Genomic DNA, 26463 nt, shown 5'->3' with positions numbered 1-26463 from the left:
GAAAGCTGCATTTAGTACATACGATCACATATTCTGCGTCAGTCATATGCTGTACAACATAGTTCAAAAATCTATTGGGGAGTGTTCAGACATAAGGGAAATATGTAAAAAGTGCATCAAACTTGTAACATATTTTAAAAAGTCTATAGCTAATGTACAACTAAAAACCACACTAAAAAGTTTTTCTGTAACTAGATGGAACTCAATCTATTATTTATTGCAATCTGGTCAAAGCAATTGGATCGATATTATAAACATTTTACAGATAAAAAGTCAAACCCATAGACTAAGTAACATCAGCTTAAATACTTTAACAGATATAATAATTTTTTTGAAAAAGTTCGAAGAAACATCAAAAAATTTAGAAGGAGATAACTACCCTACTTTAAATTTAGTTATTGTGCACGTTTACTTTTTAAAAGGAATATGTGAAACAAATAGCGATGATGATTCAGAATGCATAAAATCGTTAAAAATAAAACTCAGCACATTGATAAATGATGTCGTAGTTAAAAACTAAACAATTTTTCACAAAATTGCTTTGCTTTTGTTTCCACCGACTAATAAATTGTTACAGTTTACAAATGAAGAAAAAAAATTATATAAAACTAAATTGCAAAAACATGCTAGAAGCATTAATTATTGAGCAAGATCAAAGCAGTAACGAAAGTAGTCAATTAAATTCTCTCTCAAATAATAAGGAACAACTTTTCTCAGGATTTCTTCAGCCTTCAAATCCAACAAATAATCTTGATCGAGTTCAAAATGAATTACTATTATACGAAAACGTTAATGAAGTAATGCAGGACAATTTTGATGTTTTACAATGGTGGGAATTAAATAAACTTAAATTTCCGTTACTTTTTAAATTGAGTTTAAAAATCTTAGCAACACCGGCTAGTAGTGCCTCGTCTGAGAGAATATTCTCAAATGGCAAAAATTTACTTTCTGAAAAGCGTTGTGTTATTGGGTCTAACCCTGTTACTGTAGGAAAAATCATGTTTTTACATACGAATATGTAAATTAATTAATTATTTCTAGAGTTTAAACTAATAGGAAACATATGTGCAACATTTAAAACGAATTTGATAATTATCTTTTCCAAATTTCTGAAGTCATTAATTTTTTAAATAAATTATTTTTAAGTTCAAAAAGATTGGTGAATGTTTTACACATTTTTTTTAAATAAATGAATTATGTATATATTGTATATTTTTGTTAGATAAATGAATTGCTTCTTTTTTGTTTAAGTTTTTAATAGCGCAATTCTTTTAAGTTATATGAGACTGAAGGGCTTTACATTTTATTTTTTAATACAAGAATTATGTGTATATTTTTTTGTTGTATAAGTGAAATTCTTTTTTATTGTATAGTTTAGAATACATAAAAATAAAAAAATACATATGTATCCATGTATGGTATTTGATGCTTTTCATTACAATTTCATTTCATGATATGGGCAAATCCTGCGTTACGAACGCCACATTCCTACGCGTTTTCGGATTGAAATATAACAATTTTTTGGTCTTTCAAAAGACATACAGTTCAATCGCGATTGAGGGAACACGATTTTCATTGACTACTCTGTAGAGGGAACTTTTCAGTTTCATTAGTACTCAGTTGAGGGAACTGGACCAAAAACAACTAAACAAAAACAAAAAATAAATAACAATGCATATGTTTTGTACCGTTTTTTTTTTTTTGCTTTTTTCTATGCAATAAAAGCATGCGGTCGTGTAATGTTTGTGTTTAAATGCGTATACCAAATCAGTTGGTTTGAAATTTTTGACACGTGCGCTTCCAAAATGGCAAAGAAAACGAAGTTGTTTTTAACTTTTAACACAATTTTTGGAGAAAATTTCAAAAGGGGCGGGATGTTCGCAATTAGCAAAAGAATATAAAGTCGCTAAGTCCACAATAACCCGAATAAAAAACAATAAGTCAAAGATTTTGAAAGCAGCATCCAAAATGCACCGCAAAACAAAGTCCTTTAAGGCTGGAGAATATCCACGAATGGAAAAAAAGCTGTATGATTGGTTTATTAAACAAAGAAGTAAGCATGTGCCAATAGGCGGTTCCTCTATTAGAGTAAAGGCGAAGCAATTGTTCGAAGAAATGTACGGATCAAGCAACAGATTCAATGCAAGTTGCGGTTGGCTCAATGGATTTAAAAAAAGATTTGGAATTCGTCTGTTAAAAAAAATTATCTGTCTGTGGTGAAAAATTATCATCAAATCCCGATGGAGTCCCAGAGTTCAAAAATAGACTTAAAAAACTAGAGGCTGAGCTTAGTTTATGCGACGACCAAATTTACAATGCGGATGAATCCGGCTTGTTCTGGAAAACCTTACCCGATAAAACTTACGTAAGTTCTTCTGAAAAAACTGCTCCTGGCAGAAAAATTGAAAAAGCTCGAGTGACATTTTTGGCATGCACAAACGCAAGTGGAGTGCACAAGTTAAAACCGTTGGTAATTGGCAAGGCAAAAAAACCGCGATCATTTAAAAATTTTGAGCTACCGGTCGAGTATAAAAACTCTAAAACCGCTTGGATGACTGCATCAATTTTCAAAGAATGGTTTCATCATGCTTTTGTGCCACAGGTAATTTTATGGTTCTAACTTTTTGTCAATTTTGTAACACTTGAAATTTTTTTTAACATTTTGCAGGTTACACGTTTCTTGCAAAAACAAGGGCTGCCATTAAAAGCAGTTCTGATTTTAGACAATGCTCCTTGTCACCCTGGAGTAGAAGACTTAAAGTCAGATTGTATATCAATTTTTACTATCTTCATGCCACCAAACGTCACGCCATTGATCCAACCGATGGACCAAAATGTAATTAGATTGACAAAGTTACATTACAAGACAAATTTATTGAGATCAGCGTTTGGAAAAGCGAACACAGATGAATATTTAAAGAATTTAAATTTAAAAGACGCTGTTTGTATGTTGGCACATGCATGGGCCCTGTCGTCGTGGAAAAATGCTGGCATCCGCTTTTAAAAGATGATGTTTTTAATGAAGAAGGAGCAAACTGTAGCGAAGATGACGACATCCCCTTGATTGTCTTACGTTCAAATACAATTCAGCAACAATCAACAGAGTATGCGGAAATAAATAATTTGCTGGAGAGCATAGTTCCAGAAGTAAGCCCTCATTTTTTATATGTGAAAGTACTAAATTTAACAAAGAAATATTTTCCACAGGTTACGTTTAATACAGCAGATTTGGTTGCTTGGGTTTCAACGGATGACCCTATTGAAGACTTGAATATAGTGGATGACGTTGCTGTTTTAAGTTCAGAAGAAGACGAAGAACCAAATGAAAAATGCAATATAACCGCTTCAGAAGCCGTTTCAGTCTTTGACAAGGCTATAGAGTGGGCCGAAGAATACACTAATTCTCTTCCTAATATAATGGTTCTTAAAAACTTTAGGGAGGAGGCTGTGAAGCAATGCCTTAAAGCGAAAAAAAAGGAAACAAAAATTGTTAATTTTTTTTCAGCAGAATAAAGTTTTGCTTTCTTATTTTGTGAATGTACAAAGATGATCTCAAGAAAAAAATCTATTTAACTTTTTTGAAAAAATAATAAAAGAAAGTGTATAAAATCTTAATCTGAGTTGAAGCAACAATCTTGATTGAGGGAACAGGCCTTGCACGAATTAGTTCCCCCAATCGCGATTGCACTGTACCTTCAAGTTATACACAGTGTTTAGTGGGATTTGAATGTACTTTCGAATGTCATCAAAATATTTTTTGTAACAGGTTTAAGCTGCGAAAAATTTGATCTCAAAGTATTGTTACGCTACAAAAAATGGAAGTAGCTTTGAAGGTTGAGGTATGTTTTCGTAATTTTTAGCAAATTTTGTATAATAAAGCACACCAAATGAAATACCTTAAAGAAAGATGAATATAAGAGAATTCTAAAATAACTTACTTGCAGCCAAAAAATTTTGTAGTTTTTTATCAATGGCCGTGAACCCAACGTTACGCACGCTAAATATTTTCCAGTAGTATATAAATAAATACAATTGTATTTATTTTAACAAAACAATTTATACTCTTTTTAATAAGATTATTTAATTCATATTTTATGTTTATAAATTAATTTATTAATGTATATATGTTTATAAATAAATTTTATGTTTTGCTGAATCTGCCGTTAGTGCTATTTCAAGCTCATTTTCATTAAGAAATGAAAAATAATGGTTGCTATTTATTCCGGGAATCTTAACGTTAGCCCATCTCTTCGAAAGAAATGCAGTTGTATTTTTTATATATGTACTGCTTACATATAAAATAGAAATACCATTTATATTAATTTTTGCCAATTTAAAAAAATCATGGGCGTTATTAAGAAAAATATTCTGAGCTTTCACCATTTGCCAAAATTTTCTCTTTATGACAGCTCCAATTCCGCCTACTACGCCCTTTCCGTGAGCAGTTGTAAAAAACTTCCACTCAAAGTTGGTCAAATCTATTTTTTCTTTAAAAAACGGTATATGTAATACTCAAAATGAACTTGTTTTTGAACTGACTTGCAAAGCCATCAGAAAATAAAAATAACTTCGAAATAGCATTTTGTTCTTTAAGTTTCTTTACAATTAACTGGAGAAAGCAATAAACATCATATTTATTTTGTGATCGCTCGTAATAGCAAATGATCGTGTGCAATTGTGCAACCAGGCAACACAAGTAAAAATGGTAACTTGGGAGTAACTAAAATGTGCAGACTAAATTTCATTTTGATTGAGGAGCCTATAGTTTTCCGCAAAATCGACTTGCAGAACAGCTTCATCTTGTTTAATAGATATTTTTCGGTCTTGAAAGTATTTTTGTTGAGTCCTTTTAACGTAAGTATGCAGTTTAAAGGAAGGTAACTGAGATTCCAATTCATTAATCAAATCAGTTATTGGTCCTTTCGTTAAACTAATGATGAAGCGTTTATCAACGATTCTCTAATGCTTCCATTCAGTAAGCTCTTCGAGTAGATTAATGTAAATCAAAGGTACAAACGATTTTTGAAGGGGGGGGGGGGGGTAAGGTTTGACAACTTTTTTTTCCATTTTTTTTTATTTTTTTTTTCTGAACCACCAACATCTCAAGAATATTGTGTTAAAGTTTTAGGTCATAAAACTAACGAAGTTACAGCAAGTTGATTAACGGTACCTCTAACTACCAGCGCTGAGTGTACAAAACTTTGAATCGATTTTCCCAAATATGTCATTTTTAAAGTCGGTGACCAGCCTACAGAAAAAACTACTGCATTGATCGTTTTGAAATTTTGTACAAATATTCTACATATATATAGCTCTCGAATGACGTCGAGTGTTTTTTTTAATTTCTAAGAATTTTACAATAACAAACAGGACGATTTTTTCGTCCAAAATCGTCATTTTGGCTTGGAAATGGTACGAAAAATTTAAAAATTTAAGAAAACTCCACGTCAATTGAAAGATAAACTAATAAACTAAAGAAAGCATTTTAATTTTTTGGTCTCAGATGATCCAGTGATGCTGTAGGCTGGTCACCGCACAAAAACTTTTTTTCGAGGTGCCTGCAGAGATCGACGATAAATCTGTTATTCCTCGCTATATTCCTCAAAAAAAATTTTTTTAAGTATCCTTCAAATGTTGTACTTTCATATAATAATTAGTAAAATAAACCTACAGCAATAATTTTTTCTAAAAAAATTCACGAAAAAAGGTCTTTTTTGTTTGAGCTTCTTCTTCCTCTTTCAAGTATTTTACTGTAAGCATTCTAAGAATTCCCTTTTTTTGTTAATGTCTTTTGGTAACGCTAATTCCACTTTTTTTAAGGCCTTGTAAAGGGTATTTTTGCACTTATAAGCACCATCCAACGATATTATTGGTTGCACTTGTTGTTTTTGTTCCTTTATTTTCTTTCTAAAAATTTGCATACAGTTTCGGTGGTCAGCCTTTACTTTTTTTGGTAATGAATCACCATTTTTAAGTTTTTCTTTAAGATTTTTTCTATAAATTTTCATTCTTTCGCATTTTTTAAACGTTCTATTTGTGTTAAGTTTTCACTGAATTTTATTTTTTTGCGATATTTTCGAATACGCTCTGCAATCGTTTTAATTTTTTCAACTGTTACGTTGAAGATTATTAAATATTATTATTTATTATACTGTGAACAAACAATTTTTTGTGTATTATTAAATATTATACTGTAAACAAACAATTTTCTGTGGTACCAATATGCCGATAATCTAAAGTGACACTGAAAGATAATTGCAAATGATTCAAACGAAACCAAAGGCGAGACAACGTGAAATTTACCGTTTAAAAAAATTAACCCTAATCGGTACGATTATAGTGGGCTAAGAATAGTAGGCGAAGAATAGATTTAAGAAGCGAAGTGATAAGAAAACAGAATAAAAATTGCAAAGGTTTCTATTGTAATTTTTGTGAGAAATGACAGAAATGAATATGCTGTAATTTTTTGGATTTTAATTGTAAAATGAAATTTTTTTTTCCTAAAAGCAGGATATTTATTTAAATTAAAATTATAGATGATTTGCACAAAAAAAAAATTCTATTCACAAAATAAAAAAACCTGATTTTCCGTTACGCACGCTACAACGCATTTACCTAGCATTTCATACCAAATTTTAATGTTTCCAGAAAAGTAAACGAAATATCTATGTTAATACTAAAGCAATGATGAACACGTAAAAAATTTCACTTTTTTTATATAACACCTGAAAAGACCTAAGGTAGGGTAGGATTTGGTAATAATTTTTGTATTAATCATCATCGAAAAATTTTTTTTTTATAAATTTATAAAATTGGATATCTATTCAAATGCTCCATTAAAAAAAAAATTAGGTTGGATTAAGTTCAAATATTTTTGGTTGGTAGACAGTTTCTGGGATATGCCCATATGTATAAGTTTCTCGTTAGTCAATATCTATCTATCTATCTATCTACTATATAAATAAAAATGAATTGTTGTTCGTTAGTCTGATTAAAACTCGAGAACGGCTGGGCCGATTGAGCTGACTTTGGTTTTACAGTGTTTGTCGTAGTCCAGGGTAGGTATAAACGGTGAGCAAATAAGGAAAAATTACGAGTAAGATAGAGTAAAACGACAATTCCATTTTCCCATATAAAAGTTGACCACTTACTTGCTGTCAAACATTTGACGGTATTTGTACTCTCAGTTCCACTCGAATTGAAGAACGCATTAAAACAAGACTTTTGAATCGACAACATAATATCAACTTTGCTCATAACATCGTGTATTTAAATTTCAATTTCAAATTTCAAAATATATAAATATAATTAATGTGTTGACATGTTTGATGGTGCCAACCTTACAGTGTTACCAACTCTCAAAAATACTTTTATTATAATAACGGGGCATCTCTGCCTGTGCAGACTCCACATTGCTCATTGCTTACTAGATATAGAATACTACATAATTTGCCATATATCGTAAGCTAGAAGCTGTCTCTTCAGCAGTTTAACAGCGCAGTTTTCATTTATATGAAAATTTCGAAGAGGCAACATATTCCATTTCCACATATGCCGACGGCATTTTAATTTCGGTAATATGAAAATTAGAAGAGCGAGTTAAGACGGTTGTGTTATATTATAAAAATAAAGTTCATTTTCAAAATAACATTTAATATTTAGTTTAATATTGTTAATTTATAGAAATATTATGGAAATTGGGTTGTGAAATCTTAAACTTAATAAACTTATACAAGCATAAATCAAAATATCATTTCTCATTTTAAATTTATTATTTTAATTTCAAAATATAAATATAATTAATGTGTTGACATGTTTGATAGTGCCAACCTTACAGTGTTACCAACTCTCAAAAATACTTTTATTATAATAACGGGGCATCTCGGCCTGTGCAGACTCCACATTGCTCATTGCTTACTAGATATAGAATACTACATAGTTTGCCATATATCGTAAGCTAGAAGCTGTCTCTTCAGCAGTTTAACAGCGCAGTTTTCATTTATATGAAAATTTCGAAGAGGCAACATATTCCATTTCCACATATGCCGACGGCATTTTAATTTCGGTAATATGAAATTTAGAAGAGCGAGTCAAGACGGTTGTGTTATATTACAAAAATAAAGTACATTTTCAAAATAACATTTAATATTTAGTTTAATATTGTTAATTTATAGAAATATTATGGAAATTGGGTTGGGAAGTCTTAAACTTAATAAACTTATTCAAACATAAATCAAAATATCATTTCTTATTTTAAATTTATTATTTTAATTTCAAAATATAAATATAATTAATGTGTTCACATGTTTGATGGTGCCAACCTTACAGTGTTACCAACTCGCAAAAATATTTTTATTATAAAAACGGGGCATCTCTGCCTGTGCAGACTCCACATTGCTCATTGCTTACTAGATATAGAATACTACATAGTTTGCCATATATCGTAAGCTAGAAGCTGTCCCTTCAGCAGTTTAACAGCGCAGTTTTCATTTATATGAAAATTTTGAAGAGGCAACATATCCCATTTCCACATATGCCGACCGCATTTTAATTTCGGTAATATGAAAATTAGAAGAGCGAGTTAAGACGGTTGTGTTATATTATAAAAATAAAGTTCATTTTCAAAATAACATTTAATATTTAGTTTAATATTGTTAATTTATAGAAATATTATGGAAATTGGGTTGGGAAGTCTTAAACTTAATAAACTTATACAAGCATAAATCAAAATATCATTTCTCATTTTAAATTTATTATTTTAATTTCAAAATATAAATATAATTAATGTGTTGACATGTTTGATGGTGCAAACCTTACAGTGTTACCAACTCTCAAAAATACTTTTATTATAATAACGGGGCATCTCTGCCTGTGCAGACTCCACATTGCTCATTGCTTACTAGATATAGAATACTACATAGTTTGCCATATATCGTTAGCTAGAAGCTGTCTCTTCAGCAGTTTAACAGCACAGTTTTCATTTATATGAAAATTTCGAAGAGGCAACATATTCCATTTCCACATATGACGACGGCATTTTAATTTCGGTAATATGAAAATTAGAAGACCGAGTTAAGACGGTTGTGTTATATTATAAAAATAAAGTACATTTTCAAAATAACATTTAATATTTAGTTTAATATTGTTAATTTATAGAAATATTATGGAAATTGGGTTGGGAAGTCTTAAACTTAATAAACTTATTCAAACATAAATCAAAATATCATTTCTTATTTTAAATTTATTATTTTAATTTCAAAATATAAATATAATTAATGTGTTCACATGTTTGATGGTGCCAACCTTACAGTGTTACCAACTCTCAAAAATACTTTTATTATAAAAACGGGGCATCTCTGCCTGTGCAGACTCCACATTGCTCATTGCTTACTAGATATAGAATACTACATAGTTTGCCATATATCGTAAGCTAGAAGCTGTCTCTTCAGCAGTTTAACAGCGCAGTTTTCATTTATATGAAAATTTTGAAGAGGCAACATATCCCATTTCCACATATGCCGACCGCATTTTAATTTTGGTAATATGAAAATTAGAAGAGCGAGTTAAGACGGTTGTGTTATATTATAAAAAATAAAGTACATTTTCAAAATAACATTTAATATTTAGTTTAATATTGTTAATTTATAGAAATATTATGGAAATTGGGTTGTGAAGTCTTAAACTTAATAAACTTATACAAGCATAAATCAAAATATCATTTCTCATTTTAAATTTATTATTTTAATTTCAAAATATAAATATAATTAATGTGTTGACATGTTTGATGGTGCCAACCTTACAGTGTTACCAACTCTCAAAAATACTTTTATTATAATAACGGGGCATCTCTGCCTGTGCAGACTCCACATTGCTCATTGCTTACTAGATATAGAATACTACATAGTTTTTAGCTTGTTTGCCATATATCAGTTTTCATTTTATGAAAATTTTGAAGATAATATCATTTAAATGTTGACCGCATTCGTCTTAGGTGGTTCAGTAGCATTTCGGCCGGTTTAATTTTGTTCAGCGATTCACGGTTGTTTATATTGAACACATTTAAAATAAATTTATTTGTTAATTTAAGGCAACAGAATCCCATTTCCACATATGTGTTGACGGCTGGTGGAATTTGGACCGTATTTTTAAAATGCTGTTGGACGCAATCAAAATATCATTGAAAATTTTAATTTCATCATCGATTCTATGGCCATTTATAAAATAATTTTAGACATGTTTGATGCTACGTGCAAAGTTACAGTGTTATATTTAAAAATAAAAATTATAATAACGGGGCTTTCTTCAAAATAACACAATTTGCTCATTTAATGTCATATATGAGATTTTGCAAATATCATATGAGGAAGTCTTCAAAAATAATTTACAGAAATATTCTCTTCACATAACAGCGCAATATGAAACGGATAGAAGACGGCATTTTAATTTCATGAAAATTAGTTGTGTTATATTATAAAAATAAAGTACATTTTCAAAATAACATTTAATATTTAGTTTAATATTGTTAATTTATAGAAATATTATGGAAATTGGGTTGGGAAGTCTTAAACTTAATAAACTTATGCAAGCATAAATCAAAATATCATTTCTCATTTTAAATTTATTATTTTAATTGGTATATAAAAGTTATGCCACAATTATTATATAGTAGTCCAAAAATATAAATTCTTATTTTTCCCAGAAATATATTTGTAAACAAAAGGATATTTATCCTTTTTTTATGTTCCACACAAAAGATTTAAAGAGTTCAAGAGCTCAAAACGTGCCCTACATCAGCTACCTACCCGACGGCATTTCGCAAATGATAAAATACATTTTTCAAGAGCTCAAAGCATACGCTACATCATCTGGATCCTACCTACCCTACGCATTTGCGCAAATGATTATATCATGATAGCAAATGCCCACATACAGATTTGGCAATGGCAATAACAGTTAGTATTCTATAACTTCTATCTTGTCGAGATGCCCTGTAATAAGTGTAGCCGAACGTTACATTGTTTTGTCCATAAAGAGAGAGACTTTTTGCTGCGCTCCTACTTTAACATCCTTGGTTTTGTCATCTAATGTTAAAAAAAAGAAACATTTAATTGGAGAAATAAGAAAGTAATAAGTAAGTAATAAGTGTATCCGAACGTTCCATTGTTTTGTCATCTCATGTAAAAAGCACGTGTATCCGAACGTTACATTGTTTTGTCCATAAAGAGAGAGACTTTTTGCTGCGCTCCTACTTTAACATCCTTGGTTTTGTCATCTCATGTTAAAAAAAGAAACATTTAATTGGAGAAATAAGAAAGTAATAAGTAAGTAATAAGTGTATCCGAACGTTCCATTGTTTTGTCATCTCATGTAAAAAGCACGTGTATCCGAACGTTACATTGTTTTGTCCATATAGAGAGAGACTTTTTGCTGCGCTCCTACTTTAACATCCTTGGTTTTGTCATCTCATGTTAAAAAAAGAAACATTTAATTGGAGAAATATTGAAATACTGCTAAAAGTGATTTTCTTCTCGCTGCTTACAATGCCGAGGAAAAGAAAACGACCTGACATAGGTCGTCGAAGTCGTGTAAATGTGCAACGAGCTACTTTACGCTCCAACCGCACTAATGACCAGCGAGATGCTGATAATGATAACAGTCGTACAAGTATGGGAGAATTACGTTCAAGAGTAAATAACTATCAAGTGGATAGGGGGAGAATGGAACGAGTTCGTGTACATCGATCACAACAGCAGCGAGCACGGGATAACGAATTTAATCGATTCCGCAGACGCAATGCTCCTGTAAACCTCGAACGAGGAGCATTTTCCTACGATCCGGAATTTGATTATAGTACCGACAAATCTGTGACGATTGGAGAAATGTCAATCATTTGTCAACATTGTAAAGCATTAAAGTACAGTAGTGAACCCGCAGGATTATGTTGTGCTGGTGGCAATGTACAATTGCCTCAATTGGTTCCACCACCTGAACCGTTACACTCATTAGTTAATGGGATGGAAAGTGAGTCTAAACACTTCTTGGCTAACATCCAAAAATATAATAATTGCTTCCAAATGACATCGTTTGGTGCAACGCATATAGTACAAGACGGGTTCATGCCTACTTTCAAGGTAGTATACCATAATTGTTTTAGTGAAATTCTAATTTGTATTTGTATCACAATTAATTTAACCAGTTCTTAAACAATTACAGATACAAGGACAAATTCATCACCTACGGGGGGCAATGCTGTCAGTGCCAGATGCAGATCATAAATTTTTGCAAATTTATTTTATGGGCAATCAAGATGTTGAAGTTGATACACGTTGTGGTCTTAATCCAACCGTCAAGCGAATCATTGTCAACTGCAAATATTTCTTCACGAGAATAATGAATTAGTGAAGATGTTCAAAATGGCACTGGATCGGATGCCATCAGACAGCCATAATATTGTAATAAGAGCCGACAAAAAACCTGCTGGAGAGCATGCAAGGAGGTTTAATTCACCGACAATAGATGAAGTGGCTATTGTCGTTGTTGGAGGGAATTTGCAATCAAGAGATATTGTACTTCATCGCCGGAACAATGAATTCAAACGTGTATATGAAACGCATAGAGCTTATGATGCTTTACAATACCCATTAATTTTCTGGCAGGGAGAAGATGGGTACCATTTTAATATCAAAATGGTTAATCCAACAACAGGTAATTAGATTATACAAAATAAAATATTTTATATGTTCAATATATAAATGTTTTTTTTTTTTTTATCATATGTACTTCCAGGTGCTGATACACACCAAAAAGTTAGTGCCATGAATTATTATGCATACAGACTCATGATCCGTGAAGGTGAAGTAAATCACATTTTGATGTGTCAACGGCTCTTTCATCAGTATGCAGTGGACATGTACGTCAAAATTGAGACTGAAAGATTGACATACATCCGTCTTAACCAACAGCAGCTTCGATCTGAAGAGTACATTCATCTTCGCGATGCAATCAATGCTGACGGCAATGTAAATAATGTAGGAAGAATGACAATTTTACCGGCCACTTACATCGGAAGCCCGCATCATGCACGAGTACGCTCAAGATGCGATGTCTTATGTTCGAAAGTATGGCTGTCCAGACCTATTTATTACATTCACCTGTAACCCACAATGGATTGAAATAAAAAAAGAACTGCTACACAACCATACACCACTTGATAGGCATGACATCACAGCCAGAGTTTACAAGCAAAAATTAAAATCTTTAATGAATTTCATTACAAAGCATCGTGTGTATGGCCAAGTACGTTGTTGGATGTACTCTGTTGAGTGGCAAAAGCGTGGTTTGCCACATGCTCATATATTAGTCTGGTTGGTTGACAAAATAAGGCCAGAAGAAATTGATTCCATTATTTCAGCCGAAATTCCTAATGAAACGGTTGACCCAAAATTGCATACGATAGTAACTAAACACATGATACATGGACCTTGCGGAGTTTTCAACAACAGCTCACCCTGTATGATCGACGGCAAGTGCTCCAAACGGTACCCGAGAAACTTGCTTGCTGAAACCATCTCGGGAATCGATGGTTACCCATTGTATCGTCGGCGATCAGTTGAGGACGGTGGACGATCTGTAGATGTCAAGATAAAAGGACAAGATTTTCATGTAGACAATCGTTGGATTGTGCCGTTCTCGCCCATATTGTCCAAAACTTTTAAAGCTCACATCAACGTGGAATTTTGTAGCTCTTGGAAATCCATAAAGTATATATGTAAATATGTTAACAAAGGTAGCGACATGACCATATTCGCAGTAACAAACACAAATGATGAAGTCTCTCACTATCAGATGGGTCGCTATGTAAGCAGCAATGAGGCTATTTGGCGCATACTTTCGTTTGCAATTCATGAAAGACATCCCACTGTATTGCATGTGGCAGTTCATTTAGAAAATGGACAACGAGCGTATTTCAACCCAAACAACGCTGTGGATAGAGCGGCACGTCCACCTGTGACCACATTGACAGGTTTCTTCTCAATTTGTGCAACTGATCAATTCACTCGCACTTTGCTGTATGCTGATATGCTGCGCTACTACACATGGATCGCATCATCAAAGTCTTTTCAGCGTCGTAAACAAGGAACACCACTTGAAGGATATGAAAATGAATTTGCCACAGATGCTATAGGCCGTATATATACAGTACATCCTAATAACGACGAATGTTATTATCTTAGATTGTTATTGGTGAATGTTCCTGGTCCGACATCTTTTCAACAATTGCGAACAGTTGATGGACATCTGTGTGCGACTTACCGTGAGGCGTGTCAATTATTACGGTTGCTTGAAAACGATTCGCATTGGGATGATACGCTCAAGGATTCCGTGATATCTTCATCGCCGCATCAAATTCGCACACTGTTTTGCGATTATAATATCGACATGTTTCCCCTCAAATCCGAATGATTTGTGAATGAAATATAGGGATGACATGTCTGAGGATGTGTTGCATCGCGTGCGTTGTGAAACTTTGAATCCTACATTGGAAATTACGGCAGAGATTTACAATGACACATTGATCATAATAGAAGACATGTGTTTGTTGATGGCAAATAAAGTATTGTCGTCTTTGGGCCTGACAGCACCCAATCGTGCTATGCAAGATGCATTAAACCATGAGTTGCAAAGAGAACTCCAGTACGATACTCAAGCTATGACCGAAGCAGTTCGCACAACTGTTCCGCAATTGAACGAAGAACAAAGGATTGCGTACGATCGTTTAACACAAGCTGTAAACAGTGGGTCTGGGGGGATTTACTTTCGTGATTCTCCTGGGGGTACTGGGAAAACGTTCCTAATTTCATTGCTATTAGCAAAGATCCGATCGCGAAATGAGGTAGCCCTAGCGTTGGCTTCATCTGGAATAGCAGCAACTTTATTAGAAGGCGGATGAACTGCACATTCAACTTTAAAATTACCATTAAACATGCATATCAACGAAACGCCAGTTTGCAACATTGCCAAAAATAGCGCTATGGCGAAGACTCTCCAGGTATGCAAATTGATAATTTGGGACGAATGCACAATGGCCCACAAGAGGTCGCTGGGGGTACTAGATAGGACGTTAAAAGATTTACGTGATAACCAAAACATTTTTGGTGGAGCTATGATACTGTTGTCAGGTGATTTTCGTCAGACTCTTCCAGTAATTCCTCGATCGACTGTTCCTGACGAAATAAACGCATGTCTAAAATCATCAAATTTGTGGCGGCACGTAAAGACACTACAATTAACTACTAACATGCGAGTGTTTTTGCAACAAGATCAAACTGCGACTGTGTTTTCGAAGCAGTTGCTGGATATTGGCAATGGTAAGGTCGCAGTTGACAGCTCGACCGGATTAATGACTTTTCCCACAGATTTCTGTCACTTCACAGAATCGAAAAAGGAGCTTATTCAGCGTGTTTTTTCCGGACATTAAACAACAATATAATAACCACGATGGGCTAAGTGAATGAGCAATATTGGCAGCAAAAAACAAAGATGTCGATGATCTCAATGCTACCATTCAGAATTTCCTTCCAGGAGAGCAGGAGAGTTGTTTACGTACAAATCAGTTGACACGGCCACAAACCAGGATGAAGTAGTGAACTATCCTAAAGAATTTTTAAATTCATTGGACTTGCCTGGACTACCACCATATAATTTGAAATTAAAAGTAGGGTCAGTTGTCATCATGCTGCGTAATATTAATCAACCTCGACTTTGCAATGGAACGAGATTGGTTGTGAAGAAACTCATGAATAACATCATCGAAGCTAAAATAATCAAAGGAAAATACAAAGAAGAGGATGTCTTAATCCCACGAATACCTATGATTCCAACGGATTTGCCATTTGATTTTAAGAGGTTGCAATTTCCCGTGCGTCTGGCGTTTGCGATGACCATAAATAAATCGCAAGGCCAATCGTTGCAAGTTTGCGGAATAAACTTAGAGTTTCCCTGTTTCGCACATGGACAATTATACGTTGCGTGTTCGCGTGTCGGAAAACCAACATCCTTATTTATTTACGCACCGCAAAAAAAAAAAACTAAAAATATTGTCTACCAGAAAGCACTATATTAATTAACTGTATATGATCATAACTGTGTTGTATTTAATTTAAGCAAAGATTTGTTTATCATGTTCACAGTCGAGAAACGAGCACATCCAAGAAAATTTTAAATTTTTGTATATGAAGTGTATAAATATAAATAAATGACTGACAGTTGAAGGGGTCAATTTTTTGCGCAATTATATCTATTTTAGGCACAAAGATACACAGTTATGAATAAAATATGTTCTGCAATTTTAATTGAGACTTAACTCAAATACTGGCGAATATATCCAACATAAAGTGACCTGGAAGTTCTAAAATCTTTATATTAGGTATATGGAGGCTCATGAAAGTATTGATCCGATTCAACCCATTTTTGACACAATGAAATATTATTGTCAGAAAAGGATTCTGTGTGAATTTCAATTTCATATCTCACACAATGAACAATATTTTCGGGCAAAAGTCAACTATTGGTATCGGGTTCACATATTTGGTACCTACGGGGTTGAATAATTTTGGTTGGATTTAGACAATTATAGGTCAAAAGGTGGCTTACTTTAAGGGAATTGTGACCACAAAATTTTATTCCGTTATATTAATTAATTCTTTATTTGTGTACTGGAAAGTGAAAGAATCAAATGGAATTTTAAATTGTGTTGTGGCGTGTTTGTAGTCTGATTCCGCTAATTTTCTCAGAGTGACATAGGAATATAAAAAGAATGTTACGTTCGACTTCCCTTATACCAACTATATACCACCCGTATAGAATAATTAAGCAGGATTTCAGTATTTAATTAAAAAAAAAATAAATAAATCAGTACTCATTTTATGCAACTTACCAACTTTTTTCAACGCCCTTTTTTTTTAAAGAGGGGGGGAAAGACGGGGAAAATGTTTAAGCTTATATGTTAAGTAGAAGCCCTGTAGTTTACTAGGAAAAATAATTCATAGCTCGACCTCGCCCAACACTATGACAAAACCACTAATTTCTAAAAAATTAAAAATTAAAATTAGTTCTTTTAATGATTCATTGTTTTCCCGAAAAAACATAATAATACATTAACTAAATTAATTTTTATATCATTAATCTTAAATGCATACCATGTTGTCCTGAATCCATAAAAAATATTTTCAAGAATTCCGTTCACGCAATAAAAAAAACCACTTGCAATTTCGAGAACAATGGAGAGTGTCGCGAACAAGTACGTGCGTTCTGAACGAAGTCTAGGTTCCGACTACTTGTGTGGCAATATAGCGGCCTGAAGGTCATTCATTTAATCGGTTCCTTGTAGAACGGTTATTTAGGTACCAAAAAAAATCAATTTTGAGTACCATCGCTGAAGTTTGTAATTTTAAATTTTGTCCGGTTTTTGAGGGTAAATGCTCCTATGTGCGGCGGTCAGCTGTTATTATTTTGTTTTCCTGTGCTCGTCTCCTTTGTTGGTAGTGTGCAGGTCTCTGAGGTCTCTGTGATGTCCAGATGTTCAGGTGTGTTGTTAGTCCCGCTCCCGCTTTGGTAATTGTTGTTTGTATGTTTTATATTGGTTTAGTTTCGCCCCCGTTTTTTTATTATTATTATTACTTTCCGTTTCATGTATTTGTTTTAATTTTTATAACCCGTTTGTAATTATATATCTATGTATGTATAAATTTTTTATTATTTAAGCACCCCGATTTCACCTCACTTTATACTTATTTCTTTTTGTTTAGGTCACTTCACTATGCATGTGTGTTCTTTTGTGTGTTATTTTCCGCATTTTTTTTTCTTCACTATTTTCCTTTTTCTTTTTGCACTTTTGTTCACTTTTAATTCTGGTGATGTGTGTATGGTGATGATTTTATATGCATGAGTATTATTATTATTTGTTTTTCTTAAAAATTTGTTCTCACTTCACTTTGATGATTTTGTCACCGCTTCTTTTTCACCTTAATTATCGTAATCGAGATTTTATGGACATACACACATCTATATATATAAAAATAAGTCCGTATATGTACGTCGCCGAACTAATCATAAACGCGTAGTGCGATTTCAACCAAACTTATACACTACGTAGGCAATGGCCCATATATGGTTTATGTGAAGTTTGGTTGAAATCCGATAACACATGTGTGTGCGGTGCGTATGTGAAGTGAGTGTGTTTTTGTTGCAGGCATTTTTTGTACCGCATACAGCATTCATTAGTATTGAATACATTTTGGTCGTTTGTGTATTGGAGAGCATTGCACGGAGTGATGCAAATAGCAATTTGTTATCATTTCCCTTTTCTCTTTGGACGTCATTGGTGATTGATCTTATCATAATCGATTTTTGACAATATTAATTTCTTCGCATTTTTTGGTGAGTATTTTGATAAAAATAAATTAATTTTCGTTCTAATCATCGTTTTAATTTGAATATTTTGTTAAAAAAAAATTAAAAAAAAAACAATGATTAATGAGATAAAAATCGATTGTTTTGCTAAACAAGTGTTCTGATTGTTACAAGTGCATCATATGATTTTGTGACATAATCTCAAATTTGATATTTTGTAAAAAAATTAAAAAATTTAGTGATTTTTTTTTTGTTTAATATACGATTAGTGAGCTAAAAATTTCTTGAATTTTTGGCCAATTTTTATTGAATTTTGTCACATTTTCAGCAGATTTTCGTGTCTTTATTACTTCGATTTTTTGGCCAATTTTTAATTGAATTTTGACACATTTTCAGCATATTTTTAACAATTTTCGTGTCTTTTCGTGACTTTTTGTTGCTTTTCGAGTCCAGAATTTGCTGGATTTCATCAATTTATTACTGAAGTTCTTTATTATCTTTAGTTTAGTTTCTTCTAAAAATGCCACGAAGAGCAAGAGCTTCATGAACATAATGATTTGTTTAATACTTTTCGGACAGCACTTGATCAGATGCCGTCTGATGATCATAAAATCGTGATTCGTGCTGATAGAAGACCAATCGGAGAACACGAACGAAGATTTAATGCACCTATAAATAATGAAGTTGTGATGTCGGCGATCAATTTCAATCACGTGACATTGTATTGCGTAGAAGAAATAATCAATTACAACGTTTATGTGAAACACATCGCTCTTACGATGCCCTACAGTACCCAATTTTGTTTTGTCGGGGTGAAGATGGATACTCTATTAATTTAAAAATGGTAGATCCCGCAAACCCACGTGAGTGTTTGTTGTGTTTATTATACTCTTCCAATTTTGTTTAACAAGAATTAGTATGAAATGATTTAAATTTCCATTTGTTTTTTTTTCTTCATAACGTGAAGTCAATAAAAATGTCAGCGCTATGAACTATTATGCACATAGGATTATCATACGACAAAATCAGGAAAATCATTTTTTGAAATGTCGGAGACTCTTTCATCAATATGTCGTAGACATGTATGCAAAGATAGAAACAGAGCGTTTGAACTTTATTCGATTCAATCAACGGAAGTCGCGATCAGAAGAGTATATACATCTACATAATGATAGAAATGTTGACAATGTTGGACAAGTTGTTATTTTACCAGCCAGCACAGGCAGTCCAAGGCATATGCATGAATATGCACAAGATGCCATTTGCTATGTTCGTTTGTATGGTCGACCAGATTTGTTTATTACATTTACATGTAATCCACAATAGGACGAAACCAAGCAATATTAATATGAAGGGCAATCTTCTACAGACCGTCACGACATAACTGCACGAGTATTTAGACAGAAGCTGAAGTCATTGATGGATTTTATTATTAAACATCAGGTTTTCGGCGAAGTATTCGGTGGAATGGCAAAAGTGAGGATTACCACATGCCCATATTTTGGTATGGTTAGTCAACAAAATAACAAGCATCAAATAGATGACATCATCTCAGCAGAAATTCCTGATCAGGAAATCGATCCAGGTTTATTTGATGTTGTTACAAAAAGTATGATTCATGGACCATGTGGTGTTCTAAATATTAATTCGCCATGTATGAAAGATGGGAAATGCACGAAGCGGTATCCCAGAGATTTGATTTCCGAGACAATTAATGGAAATGATGGTTACCCATTGTATCGCCGACGCTCAACAGATGATAATAGCAAATCAATCAATCTACGAGTCAATAATCAATATATTACAGTTGATAATAGGTGGGTTGTCCCCTATTCGCCAACACTATCAAAAGCATTCAAAGCTCATATCAATGTAGAATATTGCAATTCTGTTAAATCGATTAAATATATCTGCAAGTATGTAAATAAAGGCAGCGACATGGCTGTGTTTGGTGTTGCAGAGAACCGAAATGATGAAATAACACAATACAAGACTTGCGTAGTAATGATCAACAGATATTTGGTGGCGCTTTGATTCTGTTGGCTGGTGATTTTCGTCAGACATTGCCTGTGATTCCCCGTTCAACACCAGCAGATGAAACAAAAGCATGTTTAAAGTCATCTTATTTATGGAGACATGTACAAATACTCAATTTAACTTCAAATGTGCGAGTACAAATTCCAAACGATCCATCGGCCGACACATTTTCAAGGCAACTGTTGGCAATAGGCAATGGTCAACTTGCTGTTGATCGTGAAACTGGCTTAATCACTTTACCAGATAACTTTTGTAATATTGCAGCGATGAAAGAAGAATTAGTGTCAAGTGTTTTTTCAAATATTGCAGAAAATTATCGCAATCATAATTGGTTAGCCTAAAGAGCTATACTGGCCGCTAAAAATAAAGACGTTGGGCAAATGAATGCAGATATTTTAACCCATGTTCGGCGAGGTTGTAACATATCAATCAGTTGACACGGTTACGAATCAAGACGACGCTGTTAATTATCCGACAGAATTTTTGAATTCATTGGATTTACCCGGATTTCAACCTCATCGTTTACAATTGAAAGTGGGTGCTCCCATTATTATGCTTCGAAATATAAATCAACCACGATTATGCAATGGGACAAGATTAGCGGTTAAAAAGGTCATGAACAATTTGATCGAAGCAACAATTTTTAAAGGTGAAGATGTATTGATTCCACGAATTCCAATGATTCCATCAGATTTACCTTTTGAGTTCAAAAGACTACAGTTTCCAATACGTCCTGCATTTGCTATTTCAATAAATAAAGCGCAAGGGCAATCGTTGAAATGGTGTGGGATTGATTTAGAATATCCTTGCTTTTAAAGGTGAAGATGTATTGATTCCACGAATTCCAATGATTCCATCAGATTTACCTTTTGAGTTCAAAAGACTACAGTTTCCAATACATCTTGCATTTGCTATTACAATAAATAAAGCGCATGGGCAATCGTTGGAATTGTGTGGGATTGATTTAGAATATCCTTGCTTTTCACACGGCCAGTTATATGTTTCGTGCTCACGTGTTGGCAAGCCTTCAGTTTTCTTTATCTACACAACAACTCATGGCAAAACCAAAAATGTTGTCTACGAAAGAACTCTAAGATAGTTTAAGTGATACATAGTCTAAGATTGTAAGAAACTAGAATTATAAGTTGAATAATAGGGAACAAAACCAACTTTATTAAAAACAAGTGTGTTTCTTTTCTTATTTTGTTTTGCCGTGCGAAGCAGGCACCGGGTCCGCTAGTATAATATATATGTATGTATATATATATATATTTTTTTTTGACACTACCGGTACATTGGTTTTTTTTAATATTTTTTTGTAAGGGTTTTGCCCCCCCGGTACTTTTTGGTTTTGTCACCAACCTCTTTTGCTTTTCCCTTTCTCACCACCGTTGTTTTTTTTTTTACAAAAAAAATTTTTTTTGTCCTTTTTCCACCGTTTATATTTTATTTTGTTATTTGTTGTTACAAACGGCCTTTTTTTGTTCACTTAATCACCACCGTTTCTTTTTGTGTTTACAAAATGTTTTTCACCGTTTATACATTATTTTGGTTTTCTTGTCACAAACTGCCTGTTTTTTTTAAATTAATATCACCACTAGTGCCGTCCGGTACGGCTCGAAGGACCATGATTTAGTGTGTTAGAATACAAGCACTTTAAAGCGGCACTGGTTTATTGTGTTATAGCCCTGACAGACGAGCAAAACTAATGCGCTTTAAGCAACGCTAATGCGCATTGAAATTTTATGGTGACAGGCGGCAGACTTGTGCATTTGGACAGCTGATAGTGAAATTTGTTTATTTATTAAAACAAAAAGTGAAATGAAAGTGTGTGAAAAAGTGAAGAATATTGGAAAAATGGATAGCAAATTGTGCGTTGTTTATTTTCTGCCATCTAAAAATATTAAAATTTGTTTTTGTTAATATACTCGCACATAATTTAATTAGCAATTTAAAACTGTTTACCTCTGAAGCTGTAAACACAAACAAGGCGGTAGATTTCAAGCGACATCTGTCAAATAATAGCAAAAATCTGTCATTTTTAACCAATGTTGCCTACTAAATTCAGCCAAATGCACGAAATTCTTGTGCATTACAAACTTGCATGCACATGGGTCAAATGCGCAAATACATGTAACTTAAGCCCGCTAATGCATATAAGCGCTGTCGTCTGTCAGGGCTATTAGTATATAAGCACTTTAAAGCGGCACTTACCTTGTACAGAAAGAGATAAATAGGCCCAACGGAAAGAAATGAAAAAAGCGATTGACTGAGCGGAGGAATTAAGCGATGCTTGCGAGTTCGTAGCGATAATGCAAAGAGGCTGGTGCCTTGTCCGTCCGTCCCTTTTGTTCCTTTTTTAGAGTGTTGAAATCGTGATGTTGTAGTATTTGTGTGCGTGTGATGTGGAATGTAATGATGATGTGGTGTGTAGTTAAGATGTGGTGGTGAATGACGATGTGGTGTATGTAATGTGTGTGGTGTGGGAGTGTATTATTGTGAGGGGGGTCTGAGACTCATTTAGCCAAAGGTATTTCCCTGGCTTTGATTCTTGAAAAACTGTTCAAATCGAAAATTATAGTCATTCTAGGAGATATAATATTGAAATTCAATTTAAGACCCCTCTTAGCCTCTATAGAGCTAATGTAAAAGTTTTCGCTTGACTTTATAGCGCATATATCGGTAAATAAGTGAGTTATCTATATGATATTGACGTAAAGACCCGTCAAAAGAGGATTGACAAACACCACCTCGATGTCTGAGGATAAGCAATACCAAGAGCTCCGTCAGGAGCGGGAAGGACATCTCCGAGCCGTTCGATACCAAGTAAGGTTTCAGACAAGGCGACTCTCTTTCGTGCGACTTCTTCAATTGGACAAAATTGGACTCTTGGACAAAATAATTTAAGCTGCATAACTAAATAGAGAAGGTACCAGCTTCATATTGATATCACTCACCTCAACAACCGTTAGTTCTGCTTTCTCCAGAATGGAAAAGGAAGCGAAAAAATGTGTCTGGTGGTGAACGAAGCCAAGACGAAATATCTCATGTCATCAAACAAACAATCATGGCACTTCCGACTTAGCTTCCACGTCATTGTTGACAGTCATAATTAACAGCAACAATAATGTCCGCTTTAGGAAGATCTCCACTCCGTTTGAAAGACCAGCTGGAAAAGAATCTGGCCATGACTGTCGCGCTGTTGTAGACTCGGGTATAACCGCGTAAACGGCTGCTCAAATAAAGAAGATGAAGATTTATTTTCTCCTCATACAAGGTGCGTTCCAAAGTAAACGGGAATCTAGCGCCCCTGGTGGCGCCATCTATATGTCGTGCGTTAGAATCAGCTATCTCTATCGATTGTCTAGTGAGAGTTTTATGACATTTCATTGATTGGAAGTGAAGTTATTGCGTTTTAAGTGTCGGTATGATTGTGTTATCGGTGCGAAAATGAGCTTCGAACAAAGAGCCAAGATTAAATTTTGTTTTAAAATTTGTAAATCTTTTACCGAAACGTTTCAGTTGATGAAAAAAGTTTATGGCGATCATTGCCTATCCCGTAGCATAGGGCACGAGTATTTTCAACGTTTTCAAAGTGGTCGTGAAGACATAAATGACGATCAACATGTGGGCCAATCAAAATCCGTGATCACCGGAAGCTCCATCGACACTGTCCGTGAATTCGTCAAAAATCAGCCGAAATCATCATTGAAATTCATGGAAATGGAATAGAAGATCTCCAAAACATCGACTTATCGTATTTTGACGGAACATTTGGGCTTACGAAAGGTGTGTGCACGGTTTGTTCTGGTGTCTGTTGCTGGCTTGGATTATGCGCCGGGTCATCGATCGACGCTTGTGACCGATTAATTGGCCAAAAATCACATTTTAAACATTAACCACTCCTCGTATTCACCTGATATGGCACCGTGTGAATTCTTCCTTTTCGGAAAAATGCATTTGCCAATAGAAGGAAAGCGCTATGCAGACGTAGAGACCATTGAAAAGGCTTGCATCGGCATACTGGCGGCCATTCCGGCCAACGAGCTAAAACACTCGTTCCAAATGCTTTTGGACCTTGCAAAAAGCTGTATTGAAGCAGAAGGAGACTATTTTGAATGAAATAAATTGATTTTGCCGAAAAAACTATTTGATCTGTGTTTTTTTCTAGCAGTTCGTTCAATACATGGAATTTGCAAAATTTATACTGGACGTACTCCAAATTGTAGGCCAGAAATTAATCAAAGTAAACGAACCGTTCTTGGTTTGTAGAAAGATTTGGATGGGCGAAATATCACTCATGATACTTTTTTACTTCATATGACTTGGCAAAAGATGAGCCTCAACGTACCACGCCAGCACACAACACCGTCTCACCTCATTCACCATTTCACATCACTTCACCACACACCAACACCCACACTATACATCATCCACAATTTCACCGCTATAGCAGATCTCGCAGCTGGACAACACTTCACACCAAACATTAACAAAAAGGAAAATCGAGTACCGGCCCAGTCTCTTTTCGACATCACGATCAAGAAAACAACGACCTTCGCGCTCGACCTCTCCTTTTCACCACATCGATTTTAGAAATTAATACTTTCATTTGTGATCTAAAAATTTATGTTAAAATTGGGCGTGCTTCTCTTTTAATAAAATTTTATTTTACTATAATTTCGTCGGAAAATAACAAAGGTAGTTTTGTTATTTTCGGTTGACGAAATATACATAAATTAACCATGGAATAAGTAGCTGAAACAAAAAAATTCAAAATGTTTATTAAACTTAAATATATTTTCTATACAATGAACTACGATTTTTGAAAAATATCTGAAATTAAGAAAATGGCGTAATTTAAAAAAAAATCGTTTTTTACGAAAAAAATGGTCGTTTTTTAATGCCAAATTGACAATTTTCAACCAATCAAAAAGATCGTAGTCCAATATATAGCGAATGTATTCAACTATACCCAGTTTTAATTTGAAGTCTATCGGTCAATTTCTCGTTGAGTTATGATGTCAGCAATTTTTAAAAATGTCGGTTCGAGAAAAACGCGTTTAAAGTTTCACTTATATGTGTTTGCACCTCTGAGCGGTCGCTGTTTAGAACGCTGCTATTCATAAACTATTCAAGATACGCCCTTGCCGATTTCACAGGATATTTTTGAATACATAAACTATCGAAAAAGTTAAAGAAATTTTTTTTTTGAAAGTGTCACACTGGTATAGCCCCTTAAGTTAGCGCATCCCAACTGGAACACCCCTGCTCAAATAGATATCCTATTAGGCAGCGATCTCATACCTTAGATAATACTCGAAGGTGTTGAGAAAGTTTCAAAAACTATTACCACAAAATACTATTTTCGGTTGAGTCCTAAATGGACTAGTTACGGAACCAGTCCCAAGAATTACAACTTAAGTTGACGAAATCTGAAATGAGTACCTCAATTCACGCCCCCATTTCAATCACAACCCCTGTTCAAATATCATTGAACATGCTTACTTATTTAGTATCAGCAAAGCAGTATTCCATAATAAATATTTATTTATATATTGAATATATACATATGTATACATATGAACATAAACAGACACATTTACAAGCAATGCACACACACGCATGTATTGAATTGTACACTTAAAAACAACCCCATATCATACATCATAAGCAATATGCTGCTATACATACAAACATATACAAATACACATATATTTATTTATTTAAGATAGTTTCCCAAAATAGTATATTATATAAGTAATGAAAATATCAAAATAAAATTAGAATGAAGTGGTGAACACAATGACTGCGACAGACTGCAGCAGCACGACAGTGGACTGAAAACGTCGTTGTTCATCTTACTACATGTACATTTTGAGAAGCAACAACAACGCAATGGCCGGCATGTACACAAAACAACGCAGTTGTCCATTTTGTATGTACACAATTTCGTTGTGGCCATACTAATTCCTTTCACTTCAATGAAATTTTAATATTTGGTTCAAAGTGAAA

The 26463-nt window shown here is 33.7% G+C and overlaps 1 protein-coding gene across 1 annotated transcript; it reads left to right on the top strand.

Moving 5' to 3' along the window:
* The first annotated feature begins 2595 nt into the window (after positions 1–2595).
* On the top strand, positions 2596–3513 carry LOC126764653 (uncharacterized). The gene is made up of 2 exons (XM_050482313.1): positions 2596–3147; positions 3208–3513. The coding sequence occupies exons 1-2, from the start codon at positions 2962–2964 to the stop codon at positions 3511–3513; spliced, it is 492 nt and encodes a 163-aa protein (XP_050338270.1). The 5' UTR covers positions 2596–2961.
* The last annotated feature ends 22950 nt before the right edge of the window (positions 3514–26463 follow it).

This window comes from Bactrocera neohumeralis, unplaced genomic scaffold, assembly GCF_024586455.1.
Source record: "Bactrocera neohumeralis isolate Rockhampton unplaced genomic scaffold, APGP_CSIRO_Bneo_wtdbg2-racon-allhic-juicebox.fasta_v2 cluster09, whole genome shotgun sequence".
Taxonomy (NCBI): Eukaryota; Metazoa; Arthropoda; class Insecta; order Diptera; family Tephritidae; genus Bactrocera; species Bactrocera neohumeralis.
Note: the sequence above shows the minus strand (reverse complement) of the source record. Positions and strands in the feature narration are given on the sequence as shown.